The sequence below is a fragment of the Astyanax mexicanus genome, chromosome 11 (genome assembly GCF_023375975.1).
Source record: "Astyanax mexicanus isolate ESR-SI-001 chromosome 11, AstMex3_surface, whole genome shotgun sequence".
Classification (NCBI taxonomy): Eukaryota; Metazoa; Chordata; class Actinopteri; order Characiformes; family Acestrorhamphidae; genus Astyanax; species Astyanax mexicanus.
In genome coordinates this window covers 24,883,259-24,908,075 of record NC_064418.1, presented here as the reverse complement: position 1 = coordinate 24,908,075, position 24,817 = coordinate 24,883,259, and the positions used below count along the sequence as shown (strand labels likewise).

General features: G+C 38.4%; 1 protein-coding gene across 1 annotated transcript; it reads left to right on the top strand.

Moving 5' to 3' along the window:
* Window positions 1-416: 416 nt before the first annotated feature.
* On the top strand, window positions 417-21,145 carry rev1 (REV1 DNA directed polymerase). The gene is made up of 22 exons (XM_007255569.4): window positions 417-694; window positions 4,800-4,866; window positions 5,908-6,040; window positions 7,566-7,734; window positions 9,285-9,530; window positions 9,915-10,645; window positions 10,747-10,854; window positions 11,139-11,255; window positions 11,390-11,519; window positions 12,451-12,579; window positions 12,671-12,825; window positions 13,017-13,136; window positions 13,249-13,469; window positions 13,682-13,854; window positions 14,223-14,455; window positions 15,596-15,762; window positions 15,877-16,113; window positions 16,244-16,343; window positions 17,005-17,210; window positions 17,374-17,524; window positions 19,263-19,365; window positions 19,494-21,145. Exons 2-22 carry the CDS (start codon window positions 4,810-4,812, stop codon window positions 19,603-19,605), a joined length of 3,798 nt encoding a protein of 1,265 aa, XP_007255631.3. The 5' UTR covers window positions 417-694; window positions 4,800-4,809; the 3' UTR covers window positions 19,606-21,145.
* Window positions 21,146-24,817: the final 3,672 nt, after the last annotated feature.

Sequence of the window (24,817 nt, the reverse complement as noted above, 5' to 3'; positions counted from 1 at the left end):
TTTGCACTTTTGACTTTATTATAAAGCCTTACATCTAAGGTAAAAAATTAAGCTGTATCAGACTGACAGCCTGTTGGGACTTCCAGCTGTACATGCACGGTGATAACACCGGGGGGCAGCACAGTGTTTGTGCTTTGCTTTGACAGTCACTCTAGGGCAGATCAACATTAACGTTAGGCATATAAGTCTCTATATAACTCTGTTATGTCTTATTGTGATTAGATCTGAATTTTAAATCTTTTTATGCTGTTTAATTTTTTAATTTATTTATTTAATCTGAAATCTGAAAGGTTTTTTTGTAAATATTCAGTTTAGCCACTGCGACAACAGTAATGTGGGCCACGGGCCGGCAGGTGGCGCTGTGAGGGCAGCGCAGGCCCGGAGAGTCTGACCTGGCGCGCAGGAGGCGGAGCTTCAATGGAAACAACGAGAGGAGGAGCCGGAGGAAGGAGAGGGGCTACAGAGAGCGCTGAACGGCGCCTGGCGATGGAAAGCGGAGATTATGAGGGGAGAGGGAATCTTCTGAAGCCCCGAAAACATGCTCTCGATATCCAAAGACCCGTGTCTGCGCGGCTGTTCCGTTAATACTGGGTTAAAACACTGTTGAACGGTTAAAGTGGACGCCTCGGCGGAGCCTGGGAAACAGCGGCGCGCTGCTTCGGAGTCGATTATCCGGTAGAAAAGGGGAGAATAGGTGAGCAGCAGTATTCGCTTTTCAGATGATTCAGAGCCCCTGACACGAACAGAGAGACAGCCCACAGTCCAAACACACACCTGGATAAGAGCCGCTGCGGTTTGTTTGTGTTTGTCTGTGTCGTAGCTGTGTTGTTATGTAACGGTTATGTGTCGTTGACTTCAGCTGCCTTTTCCTCCAGTCTTTCTGTTCTCTGGTCTGGTGTGTGAAAGTGTGCTGTGTGTTTACAGCGCTGTCTGACTGGAGATTAACTCGGTTTAATCTGAATACCACAGCACCAGCCCGCTCCAGCTCATTTAGAGAACAATTAACTCGCTAATCTAACCTAGCTAACCCAACATAACCTAAACGGCCCCTGTCTGATTTAGCTAACGTTAGCTGGCTATGTGAGCTAACAACTACACACAGCACTGTCTGTCCGCTAACCCAGCTCTCTCTATATATATTATCCAGTGTCACCCTTCGCTCTGGACATGTGTTTAAATATGACCGCCATCGTCAGTCCGCCCGGTAGTAGTAACCTTACTCAGTCCTGCAGGTCAGTAGTTGGCATGCCCAAGCTTGTCCTGGTGCAGCTCGAGTCAGGCATTAAACCAGTGTGACTGACATTATTTATATATATATATATTTATGTGTGTGTGTGTGTGTGTGTGTGTCCGGGTGGGCTGGACAATGAAACGTAGAGCTGAATTATGGTCCGCGTGTGACAGTTTGTTTATGTTCGGGAACTTGGACAGACTGCTGGTACACCTGCGACCCTGGTGACCCCTTAAGCATGTGCTGCTTTCAGTAAAGCAGTCAGTGCAGCCGAGCTGGGCAACGAGGATCAACAGGCCGATTTAAATAGTTACATGAGTACTGCATTAATGCAGATGTGGTTATTAAATTAGGTTTTTAATGGTTCTTAGTTTGCATTATTTGCATTTATAAAAATAGAATGATTGTGTACAATAAAATGTCAACAATTCATGATATTACATTTTTGTATCTCTCCTAGTTGGAAAAAAAATTATATTTACTTATTTTTTAACCCTTTATTGCTTATTATCATAGCTAATTTGTTTGTTTGTGTGCGGGAGTATAAGCTCTCAAAAAGTAGGGTAAAATATATGAAAGAAGAAAACTGGCAAGAATGACTGCAATGGAGGTCTGCACATACAAACATCTAAAATATTCGGAAAAATAAATATGCCAGCTCAGGTAATTTCATCATTCAAAGAACGTCAGTCAGAAACATAGGTTGTAAAATAATGTGTGTTGAAATGTCAGTGAAGTAAATATGTTTGTTATTGTCCAGTTCATGTCCAAATGTTATTTTGTATTACTCCAGGTCCAACTAAGATATTGTTGATATTTGGCTTGTGTTAATTTATAGTTTCCTAAAAGAGGTCTTTATTTGGTATCTTAAATGAAATTTACATACCTGAATTATAATTATTTTTTAATCAATGGTGGGTATAACACTAGGCGGCCAGTCACTAACAGCTTAGTACACTGCCAGGATCACAAAACCCAAGATTAAAAAATAAGATTCCAGAGTGCCTGGCTAGGGAATTAATTGAGAACCGACATTTAGATCCTCTAAGAAATGTAATAATTTTCCATGTATGGTTTTTATATTACTTATTTTAATACATTTTGTTAGTAATTATTGCTAAAATGTCTGTTAATGCTAATACACCCTAAACAGCTAAGCAAAGAAAAAAAAAAAGCTAAGAAAAATGCAATGGTGCATGAAATACATGAAAATATCCATTCATTATTTGTGTGTAAAATAATCAGTGAAAATGTTTGTTGGTTGTAAAATTCATTTGACATAATTTTGCCCAGAACTTGTGATTAGGCATCATTTTATTCATGGCACAACAAGATGTGTGGTCTGGACGGTAGGCAGACGTGTTGATACTGTGGCTGCTGACAAAGGAATTAAGTTTGCTAAGCCACTTTGAGGCTGAGGCAGTGTTTTAATGGAGATTGAAATGAGGTTAGGATCATTTATCACTGACATGAACATCTTCTGGATTCAGAATGCAGTTGTAATTGGTACCGTCTAGACATTTAAATACTTTCTCCTCTTGAGTCCAATAGATTTTGTTACTATTTTTTTTTTTTTACGTTTTTAATGTTGTGATCTTAATGTATCAGATGATTTGGGATGTTTCTTTCACATTAGCTATTTGTTTATATGTTTTATACGATTGAACTGTAGTTATTTTTTCAATTAACAAAGAGCCTGCCGAATTTTCTTACTTATGTTTTAAATGTAATTTCAGTAAAGTCAGATGCAGCAGTTGGGGTTATGTAGAGAGAGTCAGGGATGTGTAGTGGGACTGAACAGTGCTTTGTGCAGTGCAATGTGGTGGTTGTTGGGGTGTTACGTTCAATGAGGTGTGCAGCTATATTGGCAAAATGGGCTTGATGGCTGCTGTAAACAGAATTGATCTGATCTCAGGCCCTTTGCTGTAGTCCAGGGGTCTGCTTCTCGATTTTCTCTTTCACTCTGTTCATTAGATTTCACAGATGCTATTTAGGGCTAGTAGAGTAGTTTGATAAGGATATACTGTACATATTTGGCTTCATTAAAAGTGGAGCCATAAAACCCAATCCGCTACATAAACATTCAAGTCTCTATCTCACTATTTAGCATGGTGCCCAGTGCATACCTAAACCATCACAGAGGCAGCATTTTGGGTACAGATAAAATTTTGTTTATTGTTGTTGCTGGTATCAAAACCTTGATATCTTGCTTAAATCTGCTCTGGTGAGGAAACTGTGAAACCCAGCAGTTCACTGAGTGCTCCCAGCCTCAGTGTTTAACCTCCCACTCAAACGCAGCAAGTGTGCGAGGAAAGAGACAGACCCTGGGAGGGATGTTTGACTTTACTGAGGAGAGTATTTGACTGATGAGAACAGTAGCGTCTGCACCATGTCTGTGTGAGTCGGAGGCATGGAGATTCAGTCGATATGGATCCCTGTGGAGAGAGAGATGATGTGTGTTTCTGTGTGGCTGTCTGGTTCTGTATCTGTGCGACATGTGGCAGTGAGGACACTCGCAGCATAACAGAGCAGGCTGAACAGTGACATGCAAGAGAAAGGGGGTGGTTCCCTTCTAACAAAGCTCATTCAGCATCAGTGTGCTGTTAATAAGCTGCCAGCAGAGGTGTTAAACTCCCCTGCATTTTTGGATGGAGCATTCCATACCATCGAGGGAAGAAGATAAGAGTCTACAGTAGAATTAGAGAGGCATTTTTCTGTCTGATAGCTTGCCTGCCTGCCTGCCTGCCTGCCTGTCTGTCTGTCTGTCTTATTTCTAAACTAGGATTTAGTTCTGCCAGTATACACAGATCAGTCATAACATTAGCACCACCTGCTTCATATTGTCTAAAAATCCCTTGTACCACCACAACAGATCTCACCCTTAGCAGTTTTTCTGCTTTTTACACATCACACTCAAGAACTGACTCTTCATTTGTTGCCTAATGTTTCCAGAAATTGATGACTAGGATATATTTCTGATTGTAATATGTTGCTTACCCTAAATAATCTAAGCTTAGGTGGCAGCATTGTGTTAATGTTCTGCCATGATCATTATGTTATTGTACAGTTTATAGACAAGACCCCATTTATATTTTGTGCCTTTGTATGGGGCCTTTGTGAAAAAACATTGTTTTTATTTTATGTATGCTTTATTTATTGGATATTTCAAAATTAAAAAGTGTGCAGTTGCTTTATTAGGCTATTATGTTTGCATTATATAAGTGACATTAAAATTACAATAATATTATTTTCCTTAGTTACTTCTGGGACAGTGTATCATCCAAACAAAAAAGTTCCAAGGTTACATTTACCTACATCTGGAACATAAATTATCAATTATACCGCCACATAATGAAAATGTACGAAATCATAGTTGTATCTTATTTCATTTAAACATATTACTTTTGCATAAAAGTATTTTTAGTAGGTGTAGTTGAACAGATGCATAGATTGATACGATAATGTCAGGACACACATATTTAATGAGGGGAAAACACATTGGTGTAATTGTGGTACCATACAGCTTCAGGGTACCAGCCTAAATCTGGCATCTTTTCTTCTTTCTCAGGTTCCTCAGCATGAGTCGAGATGGATGGAGGAAGAAAGCTAGTGAAGATGATGGCTGGGGAGGACGGGTAAGATCACTGCATTCCAAAAATGTGCCTTAATGTTTGTTCCAGTTAATTTTAGGTGTGGAGGGGCGTGTTATGAGTTGTTGGAGTTGTCTAGACATTTTCATGTGTATTCTAATGGTGAGTAAACTCAAAAGTAAAGCCTTCACCCTACACAAGTACACAAGTTTGTCTTGAGATGTTACTGTACATGTATTTGCAGTATTTTAGTTTTCTGGCTAAAGCATTGCTGCAGCTGCTTATATATTCTAAGTTTTTTTTAATTGAATATGTTCCACCTTGCAAGCAGCTTTATATTAAATGTGGTACAAATATAACCTTCAGATATATTATAAAAGTCACTGCTACATAAGAGTTTTTTTTTTTATACAGTTTTTTGACAGAAGCACAAGCCTGTCTGCTGTTAGACTTGGCATCAGGGTTAAGAGATGCCCCTGTTTAAAAATTTACAATGTACCCCTTTTTGAAATTAGCGTTAAACAGTAATTTAAATAAACCAAATTAATTGTCAATGAAAATCGCTCAGCACTAGTATGTGGTCTGTATGGAAGGCCTGGATTTTCCAGATATGCATTTCCAGAGTGTATTTTGAGACTTTAATTAAATTTATGTCTTTGAATGTCTGACTGGCTTAATTAGGTCTGAAGGAATTTTGGGATTTTGGGATGGAGGTACTGTAGCTGCAGAGGACCGGTGTGCTGGGTTTTTCCCTCTTTTGTCTGTTTATTGGTTTAGACTCAACTCCTGAATCCCAGCGTTCTGTCCGTTGCCATGGAGACAGAGTCGCTGTGCCAGCAGGCTCACACCTCCAGTCTCATTGAATGTCTGCAGCGTAATCAGACGCTTGTCAGCCAGACACTGCCCAGCTCTTTCTTTGTGCGTGTCTCTGTGTTTCTACCAGCTATTCTCAGCAACTCAGGCTTGCCCTTCCATTTCTAAACTTGGAAGTATGAATGAGTTTCGATTACTGTTTACAAAATCTATCTTGTCTGTTTATTGTCTTCCTGTAAATGAATGGATGGATGGATGGATGATTGGATACAGGGAGGCTACATGGCTGCTAAGGTTTCTAAGCTGCAGGAGCAGTTTCAGAAGGATGCTCCCAGAGAAAAACAAAATCGGGGAGCCTCATCCAGCATCTTCAGTGGAGTGGCTATCTATGTTAATGGATACACAGGTCAGAGGGACGTCTTTATTTTTGAACATACTTGCATAGTCTTGAATAGGCCTGTCACTATAATTATGTTATGGACTTACTGTACAAAAGATATACAGTGCCCTCCAAAAGTATTGGAACAGTAAGGTCAAAACCTTTGTTTCTGCTGTAGATTGACATGAATTTGACTTTAAAATATTTATATGAGACAAAATATCATCATTTCAGTTTTTATTTTGAGGTATTTACATCTGGATCTGATACTCAGTTCAGAATATAGCAACTTTTGTCTGAACCCACCCGTTTGTCTTGTGAGCAAAAGTATTGGAACATGTGACTGTCAGGTGTGTTTTGTTGCCCAGATGTGTCCTGATACATTAATTATTCAAACAATAAACTCTCAGTTTCAGATTTGCAAAAGCTAAATATAAAGTCTTATTCACTTTAATTTACTTTAAGTTAATCTGTTCCAATACTTTTGCTCACAAGAACAATGAGTGGGTTTAGACAGAAGGTGCTATCCTCTGAACTGTGTATCAGAGCCAGATATAATAACTGGAAATAAAAAGTGAAATGTTGATCTATTGTCTTATATATCTTTTGATGTCATTTTCATGTATTTGTAATATAATGTATTTTCAGTTTACAGCAGAAATGGGATCGGCCTCACTGTTTCATTACTTTTGGAGTGCACTGTACATCACCTCAATCATTTTTGCCCACCTTGAAATCGCCGATTGTGGTTTTCTTCTGTTTGTTTTACGAATAAACTTTGCCAATATTTTGCATGTTGCATAATGACCAATTCATTAAGAACAGCATTGCTATACACAGTTTTGACAGCAGCAAGCGAAGACATATTTATGCACAGTACCAGTCAAAGGTGTGGACACATTCTCATTAATATTTGTTTTTTATTTGTATTATAAGATTGTAGATTAATATTTAAGACTTAAAAACTATAAAGGAATACATGCAAACACCTGTCCATAAAAAACCCAAAGCAGGGGAGTTGATAAGAGTTGGAACGCAGAGTGAAGAAAAGCAGTTAACAAGTGTTCAACACATCTAGGAACTCCTTTAAGACAATTGGAGAACCATTCCAGGTTCTATTCTTTTGACAGAAAGAATAGAGCCAAGTGTGGGTAAAGTTGGCATCAAAGCAGGAGGTGCTAATCGGAAGAATCTAAAATATAAAACAGATTTTGGCTTCATAATTAAATGTGTTACTTCATAGTTTGTATGTTTTCAATATTAATATACTATGTAGAAAATAATAAAAAAAATAAAGACAAAAAACAATTTGGGAAAGGGTATGTCCAAACTTTTTACTGATACTTGACAGGCCTTGTCTTGCACATACAGTCTGTGGGGAATATTTTTCAGTTTGAATTTTCATAAAATTTCTTTCTTTTGTTTTTGTTGTTTATGCATTATTACAATTGTATGTAAGTTTCTACTTGTACTGTTATTATGCTTGCAAAAGTCTGGTTTGAGAACAGTGTGATCTGGACTATGTGTCTGTCCTGTCCTGTGTTTTGATCAGACCCCAGTGCAGATGAGTTGCGCAGGCTAATGATGCTACATGGAGGACAGTTCCATCTGTATTATTCACGGTCCCAAACTACACACATCATTGCCACCAACCTGCCAAACAGCAAAATAAAGGAGCTAAAAGAGGAGAAAGTAGTACGGCCAGAATGGATTACTGACAGGTTTGTGTGTATGTGCTGGGGACACATAATGAGGTCAATAAGTAAACATGCTAATTGTTCAGTGCTTCAGTTTGCAACATATGAATTAGTGGTCTCTTAGCAAGTAGTGTAAATAATATTTGACAATTTATTAGCTTTCAGCATGGTGGGTTACCGTTGTTTAAGTAGTAAAAGGCTTTAGATTAACTGTTAAAATATGTCAGGTAGAGCAGCAGGCCTGTTTGCCACTGACTACCATGACTTTGAAAGTTGGAACATCTGAGTACATGCATCACTGGTGTTGATTTTCCTCATGATAAGACCCTGATAAATTTGAAAACTTTGAAAAATTCAAAATGTAATCTATATCTATGTTTATGTCATATGTCCCATTCTGTGATTTCTGCTTTTAAGGTATCCTTCTGCAACTTTTTCAAAACACTTTTCCTTGTTGTTTATGTAATACAGTAGGTCTTCCTGAAGTGTATATGCATGCTGCACATGAAACTGTTCCTAAAACCTCAATTGTCTGCAGTAGCAAGTAAAAAAACATTCAGAAAAACGAGTCGAGCAAGAAAAGCACCCATGTCAACTCTTAATTTAGTATTCATGGCCTCAACCACCTTGGCTTGCGACCACCCACAGGCAGTGCTGAAGCAAAGCAACAATGCAGCCTTTTTAGACAGGAGCGTTAGGAACAGTTCGTTCCTGTGTTGTTTGTGCAAATAACACATCAGTATTATATGCTTTGCCCAGTAATTCAGAGCTAGGGAACAAATAGTTAGTATTTGTCTTTGGAAAACCACCAGCGAAGTACAATTGAGATAAAAGGCGGATTTTTACTTTCTGGACCTGGACTACCCACCTCTGTGTAAGCAACTAGGTTAACATAGGATCTCCGTTTTACAGAGACTCTAAGACTGGGTCAGTGGCTGAACTTTCAGGAGAAAGTTTTTTTAAAGAACATTACACATGTTGTAAAGTAACATATGACATTGCAAAGACTGTTATTAGTGTAAAAATGTGGTTATTTTAACTGTTGCCTGTCTTGCTGCCTTGCAGTGCTGTTGGCCAATCAGAGGTGATATGTTTGCATGTATGAATATTCATGAGCAAGAGCCAAAATCCTATCGTTTTTCCTCCACCAGACTAAAGCACTGTTATACCGGATCACCGGAACACTTTTTTTTTTCTTTTCACAAAACAGCTCACATGGCATGCATTCATACTAGAGACTACAACTAGGCATTTTAAATAAATACAAAAAAAAGATAGAATGAGACCTTTAAGATTTCAAAGGCCTTTTATAATTACAAATCTTCTGAGGACTGAAGGTAAACACCCAAGTGGTTCAAAAAGAGATTTTCAATATAATGGTTTGTGGACTTTAAAGTGTAAGGGCAAAGACAAAGAGAGTTAAGACGAATGCAAATAAAGTATATAGCAACTTGTCAGTGATGACAGTACCTTTGATGATTGGAACAGATCTCCCAGATTTCCTGTGAAACATCTAAACCTTTGAGTCTATGACACACAATAACGCTGTTCATTATCTTGTCACTTTTTCTCAGCATCAAGGCAGGACATCAACTCTCCTACCTGCAATATCAGCTTTATGCAAAGCAGAAGGGCTTAAACTTCACCAGTGTGAATGCCAGGCATGGCCAGGACGCTGGTGGATCTGGTCACGGCCTCTCCGAACCCAACATCAACCTTCCTCAAGCATGCGAACTCAACCACTCTAACCCAGCTATCATTACTCAGACTGTGCCATTCAAACATGCTGATAAAACCCATTGTCAGCTGGACATCAAACTGTAAGTTTGTTGTGTTGGATTTATTAAGTGTACTGGGAGGTTTAATGCAATGTTATTGGGGGCATAGTTACTGAGGTTAAATTGGTCTTTCTTTAGAACGGTACTATAATGTGATAATACACAATAAAATAAGAACTTAATAATTGATAAATTAAAAATAAATAAATTAATAATAATCAATTAATAATTTTGTGACCTCACTTTTCACAATTTAGATTAAGGAGAGATCATTTCCTTGCTTTTTCATTTGAAAAAAATAATGTTAATAATAATAATGTTAAGTACTTTGCCTTGTATTTGAGTTTTATGCCATGATATTTTATATAAGCATGTATGCAATATGTATTGCCTTCATGATCTGTTTTTTTTTCCCCTCTTCGACAGGAATGGCTCATACACAGGTTTCTTTGAGCATGAAGGCCCAAGTATTAATGGAATACACGAAGAAGACACTGTTGATAATTCCTCTGTCATTTTCCTAAAAGAATCGAAAGACTATCTACAAACCAATGGCCATGCTCATCCTCTGAATGGTGCCTTAAAATTGAAAGATTCTGTTGCGTGTTCAAAACGTGCATTCCGATTGGAGTCCAGACACCCTCAGGCTCAGCCTCCAGAGTCAGGAACAGAAGAAATGAGGGGACTCAGCAGCATTCATTCAGCTGGTCTTACGAAGGATACTGTAGCCTCCACAGCCAGCAGTTCTTCGGCACTCAGGCCTGAAGGTGTCATTCATCAAGATCAAAGCCCTGATTCATCTATCCTATCAGAACCCCCTTCAGCACCAGTCACAACTGTTGCAACTGTTCTGAAAAATGCAGGAAATTCAGAGAAGTCAGAGAGTAGTCGAGTCAGACTGAATGGAAGTCACCACATTGCTTCTGACTTCACCCTGAATGACTCTAACCACCAGACAGGCAAGTCACCGGCAAAGGGCTCAGAAGCTGGGATTATCTCAGAGTTTTTCTCTCACTCACGGCTCCATCATATCTCCACATGGCGAAATGAGTTCTCAGAGTACGTAAACACACTGCAGAGCCGGCGTCGGGCAGCAGGTGGCGCTACATTTTGCGGGAAAGAGAGGCTAAAGAAGATCCGAGCTAGTCAGTGTGAAGGTAATGTCTTTTTATTTTGTTGTTTATAATAGTCCTATGTATTAATAAGGTTTTATTGTAAGAAATTGTTAATTATTCAAGCTAATTATTCTTTGTTTCAGGTTCTTCATCCATGCCTGCTCCTCAGGTACGTCAGTCCTGTATTCTGCATGTAGACATGGACTGCTTCTTTGTGTCAGTGGGGATCAGACACAGACCTGAACTAATAGGTGATTATCACATTACACTTAAATAGTTTACGCATAGTCGAAACAGCTAACTTAGAACAGTAATGTCACATTAACTTCACAATACTCTGTTAGTAATTTAAAAACAGTACCAGTAGTACATTTTGTGCATTTGTGTGCCAAAATAAGACCAATATGCATTACAGATTATTAAGAAATTTAAATATAAGTAAAAGTGGTTTTTAGGTTGTGTATTTTTTTTTACTTGTACATTATTTACATTATTTTATAGCTAAACATTTTCACTTATACTTTTCTAATTTCAGGGAAACCCGTAGCTGTGACGAGTAACCGTGGGCGTGGAGTTGTACCTCAGCGGGCTGGTGCTAACCCTCAGCTGGAGATGCAATACTACCAGAAGAAACGGACACAGTACAGAGCAGGTTATTTAGTTTGAATATATATATATCTATATGTATCTTTTGATGTATACTAGTACTGTTCATGCTTTTTATAATCAGTCAGTGTGCAATGCTGCTCTTTGTTTTTATTAAAATAATTTGTGCTGTTTTTTTAGGGGGCGCAGACACTGATATTGAGATGACCCCTTCTCCAGAAAATGAAGAGACCTGTAGTAATGGAGTAGAGCAGAATGACCTGGCTGCTCTCTCTATGGCAGAGATTGCCTCTTGCAGCTATGAGGCCAGGTACTCAGAGATATAGGTCTCATGTTTGGATTAAAATTATGACTTGTTAATAGATGTTGTGCATTTTGAATATTTAAACTTATTATAAATAATAAAATAATAAAATATGAAAATTTTGAGGTATTTATATCATAAAATAATTTATATTATTTCATATATTATAAAATTATTTTTGGCATGTTGCTTATCTTTAAAAACTTACATACTGCATTTTTCGCACTATGAGGCGTACTTAAAATCCTGAAATTATCCAGGGTGTTCTATGTATGAATCTACCAGTCAGGTTGTAAGGAACAGTAAAGCCATTTTGCTGAAGTGCAGCCTTATACAGGAGTTTCAGTGTAGTTCTCCTGTTTAGTTCTCCAGCACCGGGGATGAAGTAGCATTAGCATTAGCCGCTAACTGCTATTTCCCTGTTCACAGGGGAATATTATATAGCACTGCTGGAGCAGTTAGCTGCTAATTATGGAGCGGTTAGCTGTTAATGCTAATTCTCCAGCCTTAGTGCTAGAGAAATTCAGGAATCTAAGTTTACTGTAAATAAACAAAAGCACTTTACTCACCCAAATAATCTCTCAAATAAAATCTGTGTATATTAACATCCAGCACTCGTTTGAAAGTCGTTTTTTATTACAGTTTTCTTTACTTAGCTTAGCTTTACTTAACTTAGTTAACTACCCCCCCAACTCAGCAGCGTGACCTGCTGAATTAAAGTTCCTTATAGTGTCTGTTAAAATGCGCCTTATAATCCAGTGCAACTTGTATGAAAATGTGTGAAAATAAACCAAAAAATAGATTGTTCATTGATAGTGCGTCTTATAATATGGTGTGCCTTATAGTTAAAAAAATACGGTAATATAATAGTAATATACTAGTAATATATTAGTAGTTTATACAAATTTCAAATTCCATCTTGTTTTTGTCTTTGTAGGAAAGCGGGTGTGAGGAATGGCATGTTTTTTGGTCAGGCTAAACAACTCTGTCCTGGACTACAGTCCGTGCCGTATGATTTTCAAGCATACAAAGAGGTGGCGCTGGCCATGTACGAAACCCTTGCCAGGTAAAGGGTGCTTGCTCGTTCTGTGTTAAACTCAAACTTGGTAAATATAGCAGTTTGCATTACGCTTTAATAAATCTGTTTTTTTTTGCAGTTATACATATAACATTGAGGCTCTAAGTTGTGATGAGGCTCTAGTGGATGCCACAGCGCTGCTGGCAGAGCTGGGGATCACACCTGATGAGCTGGCGAGTGCTATCCGTACTGATGTGAGGGAGAAAACAGGCTGTTCGGCCTCCATTGGAATGGGTGATTAACTTTTTTTTTGCTCACGCAGATGAACCCCTTAAAGCCTAGTCTTTTGATTTCGTTGTGGGGGTTTACAATAATTAAAAGGCTTGAGGTTTGTGTTTAATTCAAAGGTGTTCATTAGTTTTTAAGAGCTCCACAAAGTACAAGTTCTGTCCCATCTTGTCTAATTACTTAATTTCTTTTGTCAGGTTCCAACATACTTCTGGCAAGAATGGCAACTCGTAAGGCAAAACCTAACGGGCAGTATTTTCTTAGACCGGAGGAGGTGGATGATTTCATCAGAGATCAGTCAGTTACCAGTCTGCCAGGTAAGTACTGCAAGTGCCACCTAGACACCTAAAGGCTCTCAAACTTTCACGCATACTGTTCCTGGTAGTCATCGATAGAGTTTATTTAATTTGTGTGCATGTGGGTATGTAGGTGTTGGGCGCTCTATGAGCAGCAAGCTGGCCTCTCTGGGTGTAAATACTTGTGGGGACCTGCAGCAGGTCTCCATGGTGCGTCTGCAGAAGGAATTTGGACCACGTACAGGACAGACTCTCTTCCGCTTCTGCAGAGGACTGGACGATAGACCTGTTCGCAGTGAGAAAGAGAGGAAGTCTGTGTCCGCTGAAATGAACTACAACATCCGCTTCACGCAGGTAAGTCTGCGAGATGTGGTGTGAATGCTCCTTTTTGAGCAGTTTCTTGCAAAGCTTTGTTTTCCATGCAGTGTTATTCTCTTATGCTGATTTATTAACATTTTGGAAGGTTTTATCTCTTCGTCTCCTCTTTTTTTTTTTTTTTTTTAAACTAAAGAAAATGATGAAATGTTCATAGAACAGTTCTCAGTCCCATGTGGTGCTTTTTCTAGGATGAGGAAGCAGAGACTTTTCTGACTAACCTTTCCATGGAAGTGCAGAAGAGACTGCAGGGATCAGGGCTCAGAGGTCGGCGAATAACACTAAAAGTGATGATGCGCAAAGCAGGGGCTCCGCTGGAGCCTGCCAAATATGGTGGACATGGTATATGTGACAACCTGGCTAGGTAAGCTAAACATATACTTGCAGCAAATATGTGCTGTTTTTTGTTAATTGTTTTAGCATTGGGTTTATGAAAGTGTTACAACAAAAGTGTGTTATATTCTGTAATGAATAGTTTAAAAATTCATATCATAATGTGGTGGTTCTTTCTAATATCAGAAATGTATTAAGTTTTGTAGGCATTGTATTAATCAGAGTATAAAGGTGATTCATATAATGTATTTAACTAAAATAAAATAAAAAAATAAAATAGGTCACCAGTGTTGTTTGTAATATTGCATTGTTCAAACACCAAAGTAGTAATTTAAAAATGATATCTTGTTCATATCATACCATTTACCAGAACAATTTGCTACTGCCCTGTCTCTGCAGATCTGTGCTGCTAGCTCAGCCTACAGACAGTGGCCAGCTTATAGCAGCAGAAGTCATAAAGCTCTTCCGTACCATGAAGCTGACTGTGTCTGACATGAGAGGGGTGGGACTGCAGGTGCATCTTCTTGAGAGTTCACACTCGGACACTGGACCATCTCGTTCCCGCTCCATCAGAGATTTGTTCACAAGTAGACGGCCTGCGCAGACCCAGGGCAAAGAACATCAGAGAACAGGTTGGGATGCTTGGCCTCAGTCAGATATACAGTATTGTGCATACATTTTAGGTACCTGTGCACAATATTTAAATGCATTTATCTCCATTATAAGTGTGCTTCTGCGTATATAAACCTCAGATTATATTAGAAATGATAGAGATAAATACAGTAAAAAATTAAAACTTATAATTAAGTAGTTGATATGTTGTTGTAAGCTAGTTTAAAGGACACACCTTGGTTTCAGATTTCTTATGGATACCAATATTGGTGTTTTCTTTTTTTATATATTTTGTTTGTTCATTTTGTATTTTCCTTAACAAACATCAACAATTCAATCACAAACCCCAACCCGACAACCACACATACAAACCACACAAAACAAAGGGAAAGTAGGGGGGGGGGGGGGGGGGGGGCTCACTTTATTGTCCCTTGAAATAGTCCAATACGAGTTTCCAGGTTTTGTTGAGATGTTGTGCACCCTGGCCATGACTGCGTAAACGTTCTATTGAGGCGAATGTAAGCATCTCAGACAACCAACGTTTAAAGAATGGAGCAGTGGACAATTTCAATATTGGTTCAATATTGAGTAAAGAATAGAGTTTTTCATTTAAAATTGCCTCTGAACAGTACTGTACAAGTATTTAATTAATTGAGGTCATTTACATTTATTATATTTGGCACACATTCTTATCCAGGACAACTTGCAGTTTAGTCACGTTACAGAGGTATATATGCACATAGTGTTCGAAATTTTGGTTAAGTTTAGCTTATCAGCTTATCAAAGTTAAGTTTTCTGGGCAGCACTGGCTTAGTGGTTACCACATTCCCTCTCAGGGCTGGGGTCTTGGGTTCAAGTCTGTATCTGGGTTTCATGAAGTGGGTTTTCTACCACAGTCCAAAAAATGTAGAATACAGTTAAATTGCAAACTGTGTGTGAATGTTTGTATAACTGTGTGTGTGTGTGTGTGTCTTTGTGCATGCGTGTGTGTGCACGTGTGTGATGACTATAAATGGTTGTGTGTAATGCATCCTTGGGTTTCTAGAAAAACACTATATAAGTGTAACTCGAAAAAATTTCCTTTTTGAGGGGTGGTCATGTTATCAGCTATGCCAATATAAATGTGACTAAGCAGTATTGTTTCCCCCCTTTTTTTTCAGATAAATTTCCTAGCACGTCTTCCAAACAGGGGGAGGTTTCATCTCCTTCTGTCCTGCACACCACTTTTTCTGATCCAGTGCCTGGGACAAGTAAAGGGGAACCTTCTTCCCCCAGCCATTCTCGGGCACACCTCAACCTCAGCATAGAGGTGCCATCTCCTTCTCAGGTTAGAATGCTCTTTTCCCTGGGTACAGTTTATGACCCCGATTAGTGTGGTTAAGGTGCATAGTCCAGGCAACAGTGTAGTGATGCTGTAATGTGCTTCATCGCCTTTCTACAGGTGGATCGCTCAGTATTGGAAGCTCTACCGCTAGAGCTAAGAGAACAAGTGGAGCAGTCATGGAGCCACAGAGAGGAGAAACCAAGTACCTCATCTCATCTATTCACACCCCCTCACCGAACCCCTTCCACTACTCCTTTAGTGCCTCCGGCAGGCACCCTGCTGGTACACCTCCCAGATCAGTCTGGACAAACAGGCAGCGCAGGCATTGTACTGGAGTTACCTGACTTCTCCCAGGTATCTTGTAACCTTGTATGTTGTGACTTCAGTCTGCATCGAAACAAAGAATCCACTCAAGTGTTGCAGCTGTATAGTGGAATATAAATGTAAATGTAATTTATTCATATTTGTTAATCTTTTTATCCAGGTTGACCCAGATGTGTTTGCAGCACTCCCAAGGGAGTTACAGGAGGAGCTACGCTCTGCTTACAGAAACAGAGATAATACACAGGCTCAAAGCACCGTCGGTAAGTAAAAGAAAAGTTAAACTTTCCGAAAAATCACCTTTTCTCCCAGAAAATCATTATAGATACTAATAAAACGTAAGACCTGATGTCATTCCACACAGAACACCAGAAAATTATGTCATGCCTTATATTTGTATTTGTGAGAAGTAACAGATGCTGGCAATATAGACATCACACATTCAACCAGGTTAAATAGAGATTAGCTGAAATGTTCTTGTGTCCACTGTGCACTGTTAGTGTGTCATTACACACAGCAAGCACACAGAATTTTTTTTGTGGTGAAACGCTGTCAATTTCTAAAATTTCCTGCAGTGAATTCAGATCTAAATACTACAGACCACCTGTGGATGGATTTTAAAATAGCAAAGAAATTACTTTAAACCTCTATTCTTGGTAATCACTTTTAAGTCCAGGGAATTTAAGTCTTTTTTAAGGAAATGTGCATTGTTTTACGTTTACACTTGAGAGAAAAATTAATTTAAATATTGTTATAAAATCGTGTTGTGATCTCAGTATTGTGTTTCGAATCGAAGCATGAGCAGAGTGTATCATTACACCTCTACTAAATACCAATGTTTTTCTAGTTGCAGCAATAACTGAAGGTGCTGAAATATATAGTGACTTGCTAACTATTCTTTTGTTTTTGTCTTTATGTTTTTAGTTGAGCAGAGAAATCCGCTCCTACAGCTGAAGCAGCCTGCAGTGGCCAAGATGAAGCGACGCTACAAGAGGAAAAATGCCAGTCCTGCCAAAAAGGGTGCAAGTCCATTAAAACGACTCCTCCCAGGAAACAGCCCTGCAAAATCCAGTCCCTCCAAAACCATCCCGCTCTCTCTAAAGAGTAATGATGTCCCCCTTGGTTTCAAGGTACATATGTTTCCTTTTTACTCTAAGTTTGGAATGCCCATCTGTACTACTTAGCCTGAAATGACCCACATGAATAAGTCTCACATACCTACTTTGCTTGTTTAGGCAGAAATCATCCTGCTAATTAACTGGTTGCAGGTAACTTGTTTATTCTTGTTTACAGACTGAACATGCACCGTCCTCCTCCACATTGAACAATCATGTGCCAGATAAGCTATCCAAATTCGTCCCCCGCTCTGCACCAGCCCTAGCTGGAGCTTGTGAACTTGGCGACATCAGAGCCCTGCTGCGGGAGTGGGTTACCACTATCTCAGGTAAAGGAGGGATTTTTCGTCGTAGCTGTTTTTCACTTCCTGCCCTAAAGAGCTATACCACTGGACACTGGACAAAGAATACTCACTGTTTCTCACAGTGTTTTGTCTTGTAGGCAGTGTTGTGCACACTGCAGAGACTAAAGCAGATAAAGTCACATAAAAAGGTTTGGGCACCCCTATTAATCTTAATCAATTTTTTGAAATTGAAATGAGGTTTATTGTACTAACAGAAAATGTGCAATATGCATTAAACCAAAATTTGACCGGTGCAAAAGTATGGGCACCCTTATCATTTTATTGATTTGAATGCTCCTAACTACTTTTTGACTGAAGCACAAAATTGGTTTGTTAACCTCATTGAGCTTTGAACTTCATAGCCAGGTGTATCCAATCATGAGAAAAGGTATTTAAGGTGGCCAATTGCAAGTCCTATTTGAATCTCCTCTGAAGAGTGGTATCATGGGCTCATCAAAACAACTCTCAAATGATTAAAAACAAAGATTGTTCAACATAGTTGTTCAGGGGAAGGATATAAAAAGTTGTCTCAGAGATTTGACCTGTCAGTTTCCACTGTGAGGAACATAGTAAGGAAATGGAAGACCACAGGGACAGTTCTTGTTAAGCCCAGAAGTGGCAGGACAAGAAAAATATCAGAAAGGCAGAGAAGAAGAATGGTGAGAACAGTCAAGGACAATCCACAGACCACCTCTAAAGAGCTGCAGCATCATCTTGCTGCAGATGGTGTAACTGTGCATCGGCCAACAATACAGCGCACTTTGCACAAGGAAAAGCTGTATGGGAGAGTGATGCGAAAGAAGCCATTTCTTATTATGCAAAATATATATTTTCATTATGCAAAAGCACACCTCATGCGACTCTGTTTGTGGTGTGCTTGCAGAAATGGCTTCTTTCGCATCATTCTCCCTTACAGCTTCTCCTTGTGCAAAGTGCGCTGTATTGTTGTATTGTTGACCGATGCACAGTGACACCATCTGCAGCAAGATGATGCTGCAGCTTTTTGGAGGTGGTCTGTGGATTGTCCTCGACTGTTCTCACCATTCTTCTTCTCTGCCTTTCTGATATTTGCATATTGCACATTTCTGTTAGTACAATAAACCTCATTTCAATCCTGAAATATTACTGTGTTCATCAGTTATTAGATATATCAAACTGAAATGGCTGTTGCAAACACCCAAATATTTAGAACTAAAAATGATTAAGATTAATAGGGGTGCCCAAACCTTTTCAAATGACTGTATTTTGTATAACCTTTCCATATCTTTTCCACTTGTCTTCATTTTCAGAGTGAAATAATTATTTAGGGTAATTTATTTTTTCACAGTTTTTGGAGTCTATGCAGAATCTGAATGGAGTTCTGTTATTTTAAATCCACTTCATTCACTAATAGTCAGATTCTCAGACAGGGATTAGGTCTAGTCTTAGACTAAATTTCCCTATTAATGGGAAATCTCCATTCAAAGTGCTCTGACATCTGAGACTAGGATTAATCCCTTACCGAGATACTGCCCATAAGAATTTCCTCTTGATCCACTGTGCAGAGCATTAGTGTTTTTTGCTTTCCTATATCAGCTGTTTACCTTATCTTGTGCTAGATCAGATACAGATGGAGCACTGAACTATGATGTGGTGTGGCTCTTAAAAGTAAAAAAAATTGGATGCTTGTTTAGTTTACATGTTCTTACATGTTTAATAACTTGCTGATTGTGTGGTGTTTTAGAGCCCATGGAAGAGGATATTCTTCAGGTGGTGAAATATTGCACAGAGCTGGTAGAGGACAAAGACCTGGAGAAACTCGACCTGGTTATCAAATACATGAAAAGGTAGACCTGTTTCTTTGCTACATCAAGTCACTGCTTCACCTTCTTTACCTTCTTATAGTGGTATACCTAGATTATTTTGCATCAGTACACAGAACTCATATTTCTCATTTCGGTCTTATTTTTTTCAGGTTGATGCAACAATCTGTGGAATCTGTATGGAGCATGGCCTTCGACTTTATCCTGGACAATGTGCAAGTGGTGGTGCAACAGACTTATGGCAGCACCCTGAAAATCACATAAAGGCATTTTGGGAGGTGTGTTCTTACCTCTGTCACTGTGATATCAGCTCAGTGCTGCCCTCTCATCATGAGACAACAGAAAGAAATCCGGCTGATGCTTCAACACTAGTGGTTGCTCCTGTCTATCTACCTATTACTGTAGCGTGGCTGCTTTGATTTCTTGGACCAAGCCTTTTTCTATGGATACATACAACATCTGCAACAATGGGGTCTAGCAGCAGCGTTTTATTGTGACATAAATTTTCAGCAAGAGTTAACAGCAGTTGATTACTTTTGTAGCATGACCACAAAATTGTATCAAAAGGATATCTGTTTATAGCGTCAGCTCGAGTCAGGTCAGAACTGGACAGTTTTGTTTTTTTCCCCACTCTCTTTTGAGAGCAACCACGTCCAAGCCAAACATCATGATGTCTACATGCTAGTTTATACAAACTGTCTGAACTGCCCCTACTGACCATGTTTTCTATATCTGTTTCTATCACGCCTTTTTATCATGTTTGGAAGCTGGGAAAATTTGGACTGCCTGTGAGCCCTTCAGGAGCCTGTTTTTTTTTTGTTGTTGTTTTTTTAACACCTCATTGTACTTCCTCCCCTCTTTCTTTGTGCATTTGTCAGTTCAAGTTCCATTTTTGATCCCAGGAGTATATGGCAAACATGGTAGCAAAGGAAGGAGTGACATGAAAATTTGCCACCTATCGGTCAGCCCTAAACAGCAAATCTGAAAAACTAGCATTTTGTATGTAACTCAAGTGCCAGATTTTGTAAGTATAGCATGTAGATAAGTATAGTTAATGTCTATGTAGATCACAACATTTCTAAAGATTTTTTACGTGTTCATAATGTTTACAAGATTTTGTGTTCTGTGTAAGTATGTGTGCGTGAGGGGAAAAATGTGTGAGAGAACGAGATGAAGAATAATATAATTGTAATTACACAGTAGCCAAAGTCCTCCTCAGATTCTAAATCATCCTTATCATTTATCTGTACAAGTCATAAAAATTATGTTTATCAACCAGCATGGAACTATGGATGGGCAAGAAATGGATTTGTCATCAGTTTCCAGACCAAATCATAATTTAAGCAGATTGGGTTGTGTTTTTATATTTGCTAAAATATGATTAGAATACTGTCACTGTCACGCAAAAACCTTATCTCCCCATCTCCAAAAAACAACTTTAAAAGAAAGAAAAATATTTCAGCTGCATAAAAATATTTATTTGAATAGGAATTATTACTGATGGTCTAAATTTTGTGATTACATTGTAAAGAAAAACTGCCACATTCTGTCAAAAATGGCAAAAAATAACAATACAGGGTTTTGCGTGACTGTGACAATATGGTGCGGTTTGTTGCGCTGCTCACGGTATAGCTCTTAGATTCATTTATTCTGCCATACAAAAGGGAAGGCCTGGAATATTTGGTCAGCAAAATCCGCCTCAAATGACTGACCTGTGCCTGAAGACCTGAAGCTGTGACACCATTTGTATGTTTTTTAAACTTGCTAATAAATTGCTCTTGTTCAACTTTTGGAGCTAAATTCATGCAAGACTAGTTTGCTTGTTTTATATCATACTGACTACTGCCATGTGCAGTGTTACATATCCAATGATCATTTAAACTTACCAGAAGTGTGTGATATGCACAATTTTTGCACACGTTTGAATGTAGAGCAAACCTCAACATTCTGCTCAGACGTTTAGCTGAAGTAATTAAGGCACTCCAATCCAGCTCTGTCTGTGTGTGTTACGGAGTCTGACTGTCTGGTGGAAGAAGCTTTTGCAGAGTCTGGTAGTGGATGCTTGGATGCTCTGGTATTTTTTGCCTCATTTATAAAACTCTGTGTTGATTCTGGAGTGGAAGTGTGCGCACAAAAAAATTAGTGTGTATGCATACCTGAAAGCTGTTTCCCTTTTAGAAATCAAAACCTGCTTATAAATGTGCGCAGGTAACCCAGCCTCGTGTTCCATCTCCGCACCGCCCACATTTACCCATAAAAGGTCCATGCAAATCACTAATGAATACTTAAATATGGGATTCTTCATTAATTCTGAGCGGGATAACTGAGGAACGCACAGCAAAAAAAGCTAATTTTTTGGAGATCTGTGAAATAGAAGTCTTTGTTTCGGAGGTCGAGGTTTGGTGGTTTTAGCCAACACATGTCTGCAGCAGTTAATAATGAAGTTTCACAAGCTACATCTGCGCACATTTCCCAATGACTGTAAACACCTGTAATTTAGACATTTATTGCCTGATTCAGTTAGTCTCTTTAAATCTGCGCCCAGCCTAAATTGGTTAATTAACCACTCAGCATCATTCACAAAATTCAAGTAATTCCAAAAACGCCATTATAACTGAGTGCATCACTCTTTTCTGCCTATTCATAGAGCTGTAATGTTTTGCTATTAGGTACAGCTGTTTCCTCCCTCTTTATAATGGATTATAATTTGTAGCAATAATAATAATATTAATAATAATAATAATAATACTCTTTATAAATATCACCTTTGGATTTTACATTTGTGGAAAAAACTAAACAGATAAGGTAAATGAATTTAAATAAACTGAAATACACAAGTTTGCATAAAAACATACATATAGACAAGGATGTAGGAGTGAGCTTGATATTGGGGGGACACATTTGCCAATATGAACCCAAGCCCACCCTATAGTTTCTAGAACAACATTTGTGGAAATTACTTTTAATTGAAAGTAAATTATTATTATAAGGTGATTTTACAACCTCAACATGTTACTCCACATTACAGCTACTGTTGTTAGAAAAATTATGCAAGCAATGTCTGAATTATGTACATATGACAAAAATGATTAGTTATCACCTAATATTCATAATAATAGATTTGTTTATTATTGTTTATTATTATGCTTATTCTTATTATTATGTATTGGCATGTCAATTCTGTTGTATATTTACATTTTCTCCTGTGCTTTTATTTTTTTTTCTACTGAGAGCTCTTCGTAAGATGGTGTCCTTTTATGTAAAAGAATGTAACTTTACGTTTCATAGAGATTTTTATAAACGTCAGGACATGTGGTCTTACTGTGAACTACAAATGACCAGAAGTCACGTTACAGCAGTATTTCTCAACCCTGTTCTTACATATTCTACTGAATATTAACACTGTTCTGCATATTCTACAGCTTCCTCTGCTTTAAAGGCACTTAATAAAGTTAGTGGTGGTATGATGTGTCTAATACACTGCTGGATATACATGATTAATTTAGGCTCCATAGGGGACTAAAGGATTTGAACAGGTAAACTCAGTAAATGACTGTTTATTAGCTGATCAGCTGGATCAGGTGGAAAGCACAATTTTGGGGCAGTGATCAGGGTTAAGAAACTGCTCTAAACTACAAACAAAGTACTGTACTAAATTCCAGCTATCCACTACATCTGGCTTCTAGATAACTAGTTAGCTAAATTAATTTTCGTTAATTATAGCTCACAGTAAGTCCTTTAATGCTAAATTAATAAACACAGTTTGAAAATGAAATGGTGATTAGCTGATCAGGTACAGGTCAAGTTAAACATTACATAAACAGTTGACTCCCAATCTAGCTAATTCCAAAGTTAAGCTAACCCACTAACACAGCTGCAGTTTATTAATCACAGTGGGTTTAAACTGTGTGCTGATTCAGAGACGTGTTTTTTAACCAGCTATCATATCTCCGTATATCCATCTCTGTTTTAAAATCAGCTGAAGCTGCTGATCCCGGTCCCGCTGCTAAATCTCACAGCGAGGGGGAGGGGCTTCCCCAACAGCACACTGCCTCTTCTCCGCGCGACGCAAAACCAATAGTAATAGTACAGCTGAGCTTAGCGAAAAGATATCCTTTTTGGGGGGGACAAATCCACCTGTTTCTAATATCCCTCCCGGTTCCTACGCCAATGCATACAGATCATATAAAGCAGAATAAGACACGGAACGCATTGATAGTTTATTCATGCAGACAAAAATATATTTACACAAGTAAGGGTTACTCTTCCTTTCTTTGTCTTGATGTATGCGGTATGAATGAATATGCGTGAGGATAGGTTTGCGCATTTACTTGCAGTTCCGTACTTTACCACATGATGTCACTAATTTCCTTCTCCCCGCAAACGCTGCCTTCCCGCTGTGAAGCTCCAGCTCATCCCATATCACCCTCTCAGCTAATCAGGTTTAGTTCAGGGGGGTGTGGGGGATAAACACACTACATTGAAAATGAGGTCCTCCCTCAATGTAAACCTGAGTGTAAATAAAGAATGATTATCATTATGATGAACCAGAGAATGGCCCTTTCAGACAGCCAGACAGGCCCTTCTTACTCAGCTAATCTGCATTTCACTGTGAGACTACTGATACCAACTGTCTACAGCTCTGTTCATTTATGGGTCACTTTAAAAGGGGTGAACATTTATGCAATAATTTAATTGACATTTTACATGTATTTTATTTCATTTATGTTACTCTGAAGACATCTGTTTAAAAGAGTTTTTATTTTAAGTCCTTTAAAATAACAAAATTACACTGACATGCCACATGTCATGGGACAGGAATGCCCAGCAGCCCTCAATTAGAACAGTAGAAACTTACCAAATTCTAACAGTTCTTTTTAGGTTCTTTTCTGCTCATAATTATTTAGGCCAGCCAACTGGATAAAAATAAATGCCTTACATTTGTGTCATACTATGTTACTCTGCATGCTAATGTTTACAGCTAAGTCATTTTTAAAATGACCTCACTGACTGACATGCATTAAGTAGCTGCATTAAATATTACAACGACTGACTTTAGAAAACAGAATACAGAAGTAAACCACATATTACTGATTGAATTCACCATTTCTCCTGAATAGAGCTCAACTCAAAGACTGGAGCACCTGTGGGTGTCCCCGCCCATAAACTAACTCAGATTTGTTAAATGCAACATTTTTCTACAAATTATATGTTAATAAAAAGTATCAAAAAATACATTCACTACTCTTTGGCAAAATTACAATCAGGTATCCATACATTGAAACCCCTTAAATTTTTAAATGCTAATTAGTAACACAATTTCACTGAACTGGGGCAAGGTTGATGTAATTTTTAATACGTTGCAGTTTGCACAATAAACAAATTTTACATTTTGCAACTGATTTCTGCAAATTCTGACTAATTCCTTCATGTATTGTGTATTTTTCATGAGAATATGTAAATCCTATAGTCATTT

Coding starts and splice junctions, on each gene's coding strand:
- rev1 (XM_007255569.4), top strand. CDS start 4,810: ATGAGTCGAGATGGATGGAGGAAGAAAGCTAGTGAAGATGATGGCTGG. Junction 14,456..15,595: donor CAAAGAACATCAGAGAACAG/GTTGGGATGCTT, acceptor CTTTTTTTTCAG/ATAAATTTCCTAGCACGTCT. Junction 16,114..16,243: donor AGTTACCTGACTTCTCCCAG/GTATCTTGTAAC, acceptor CTTTTTATCCAG/GTTGACCCAGATGTGTTTGC.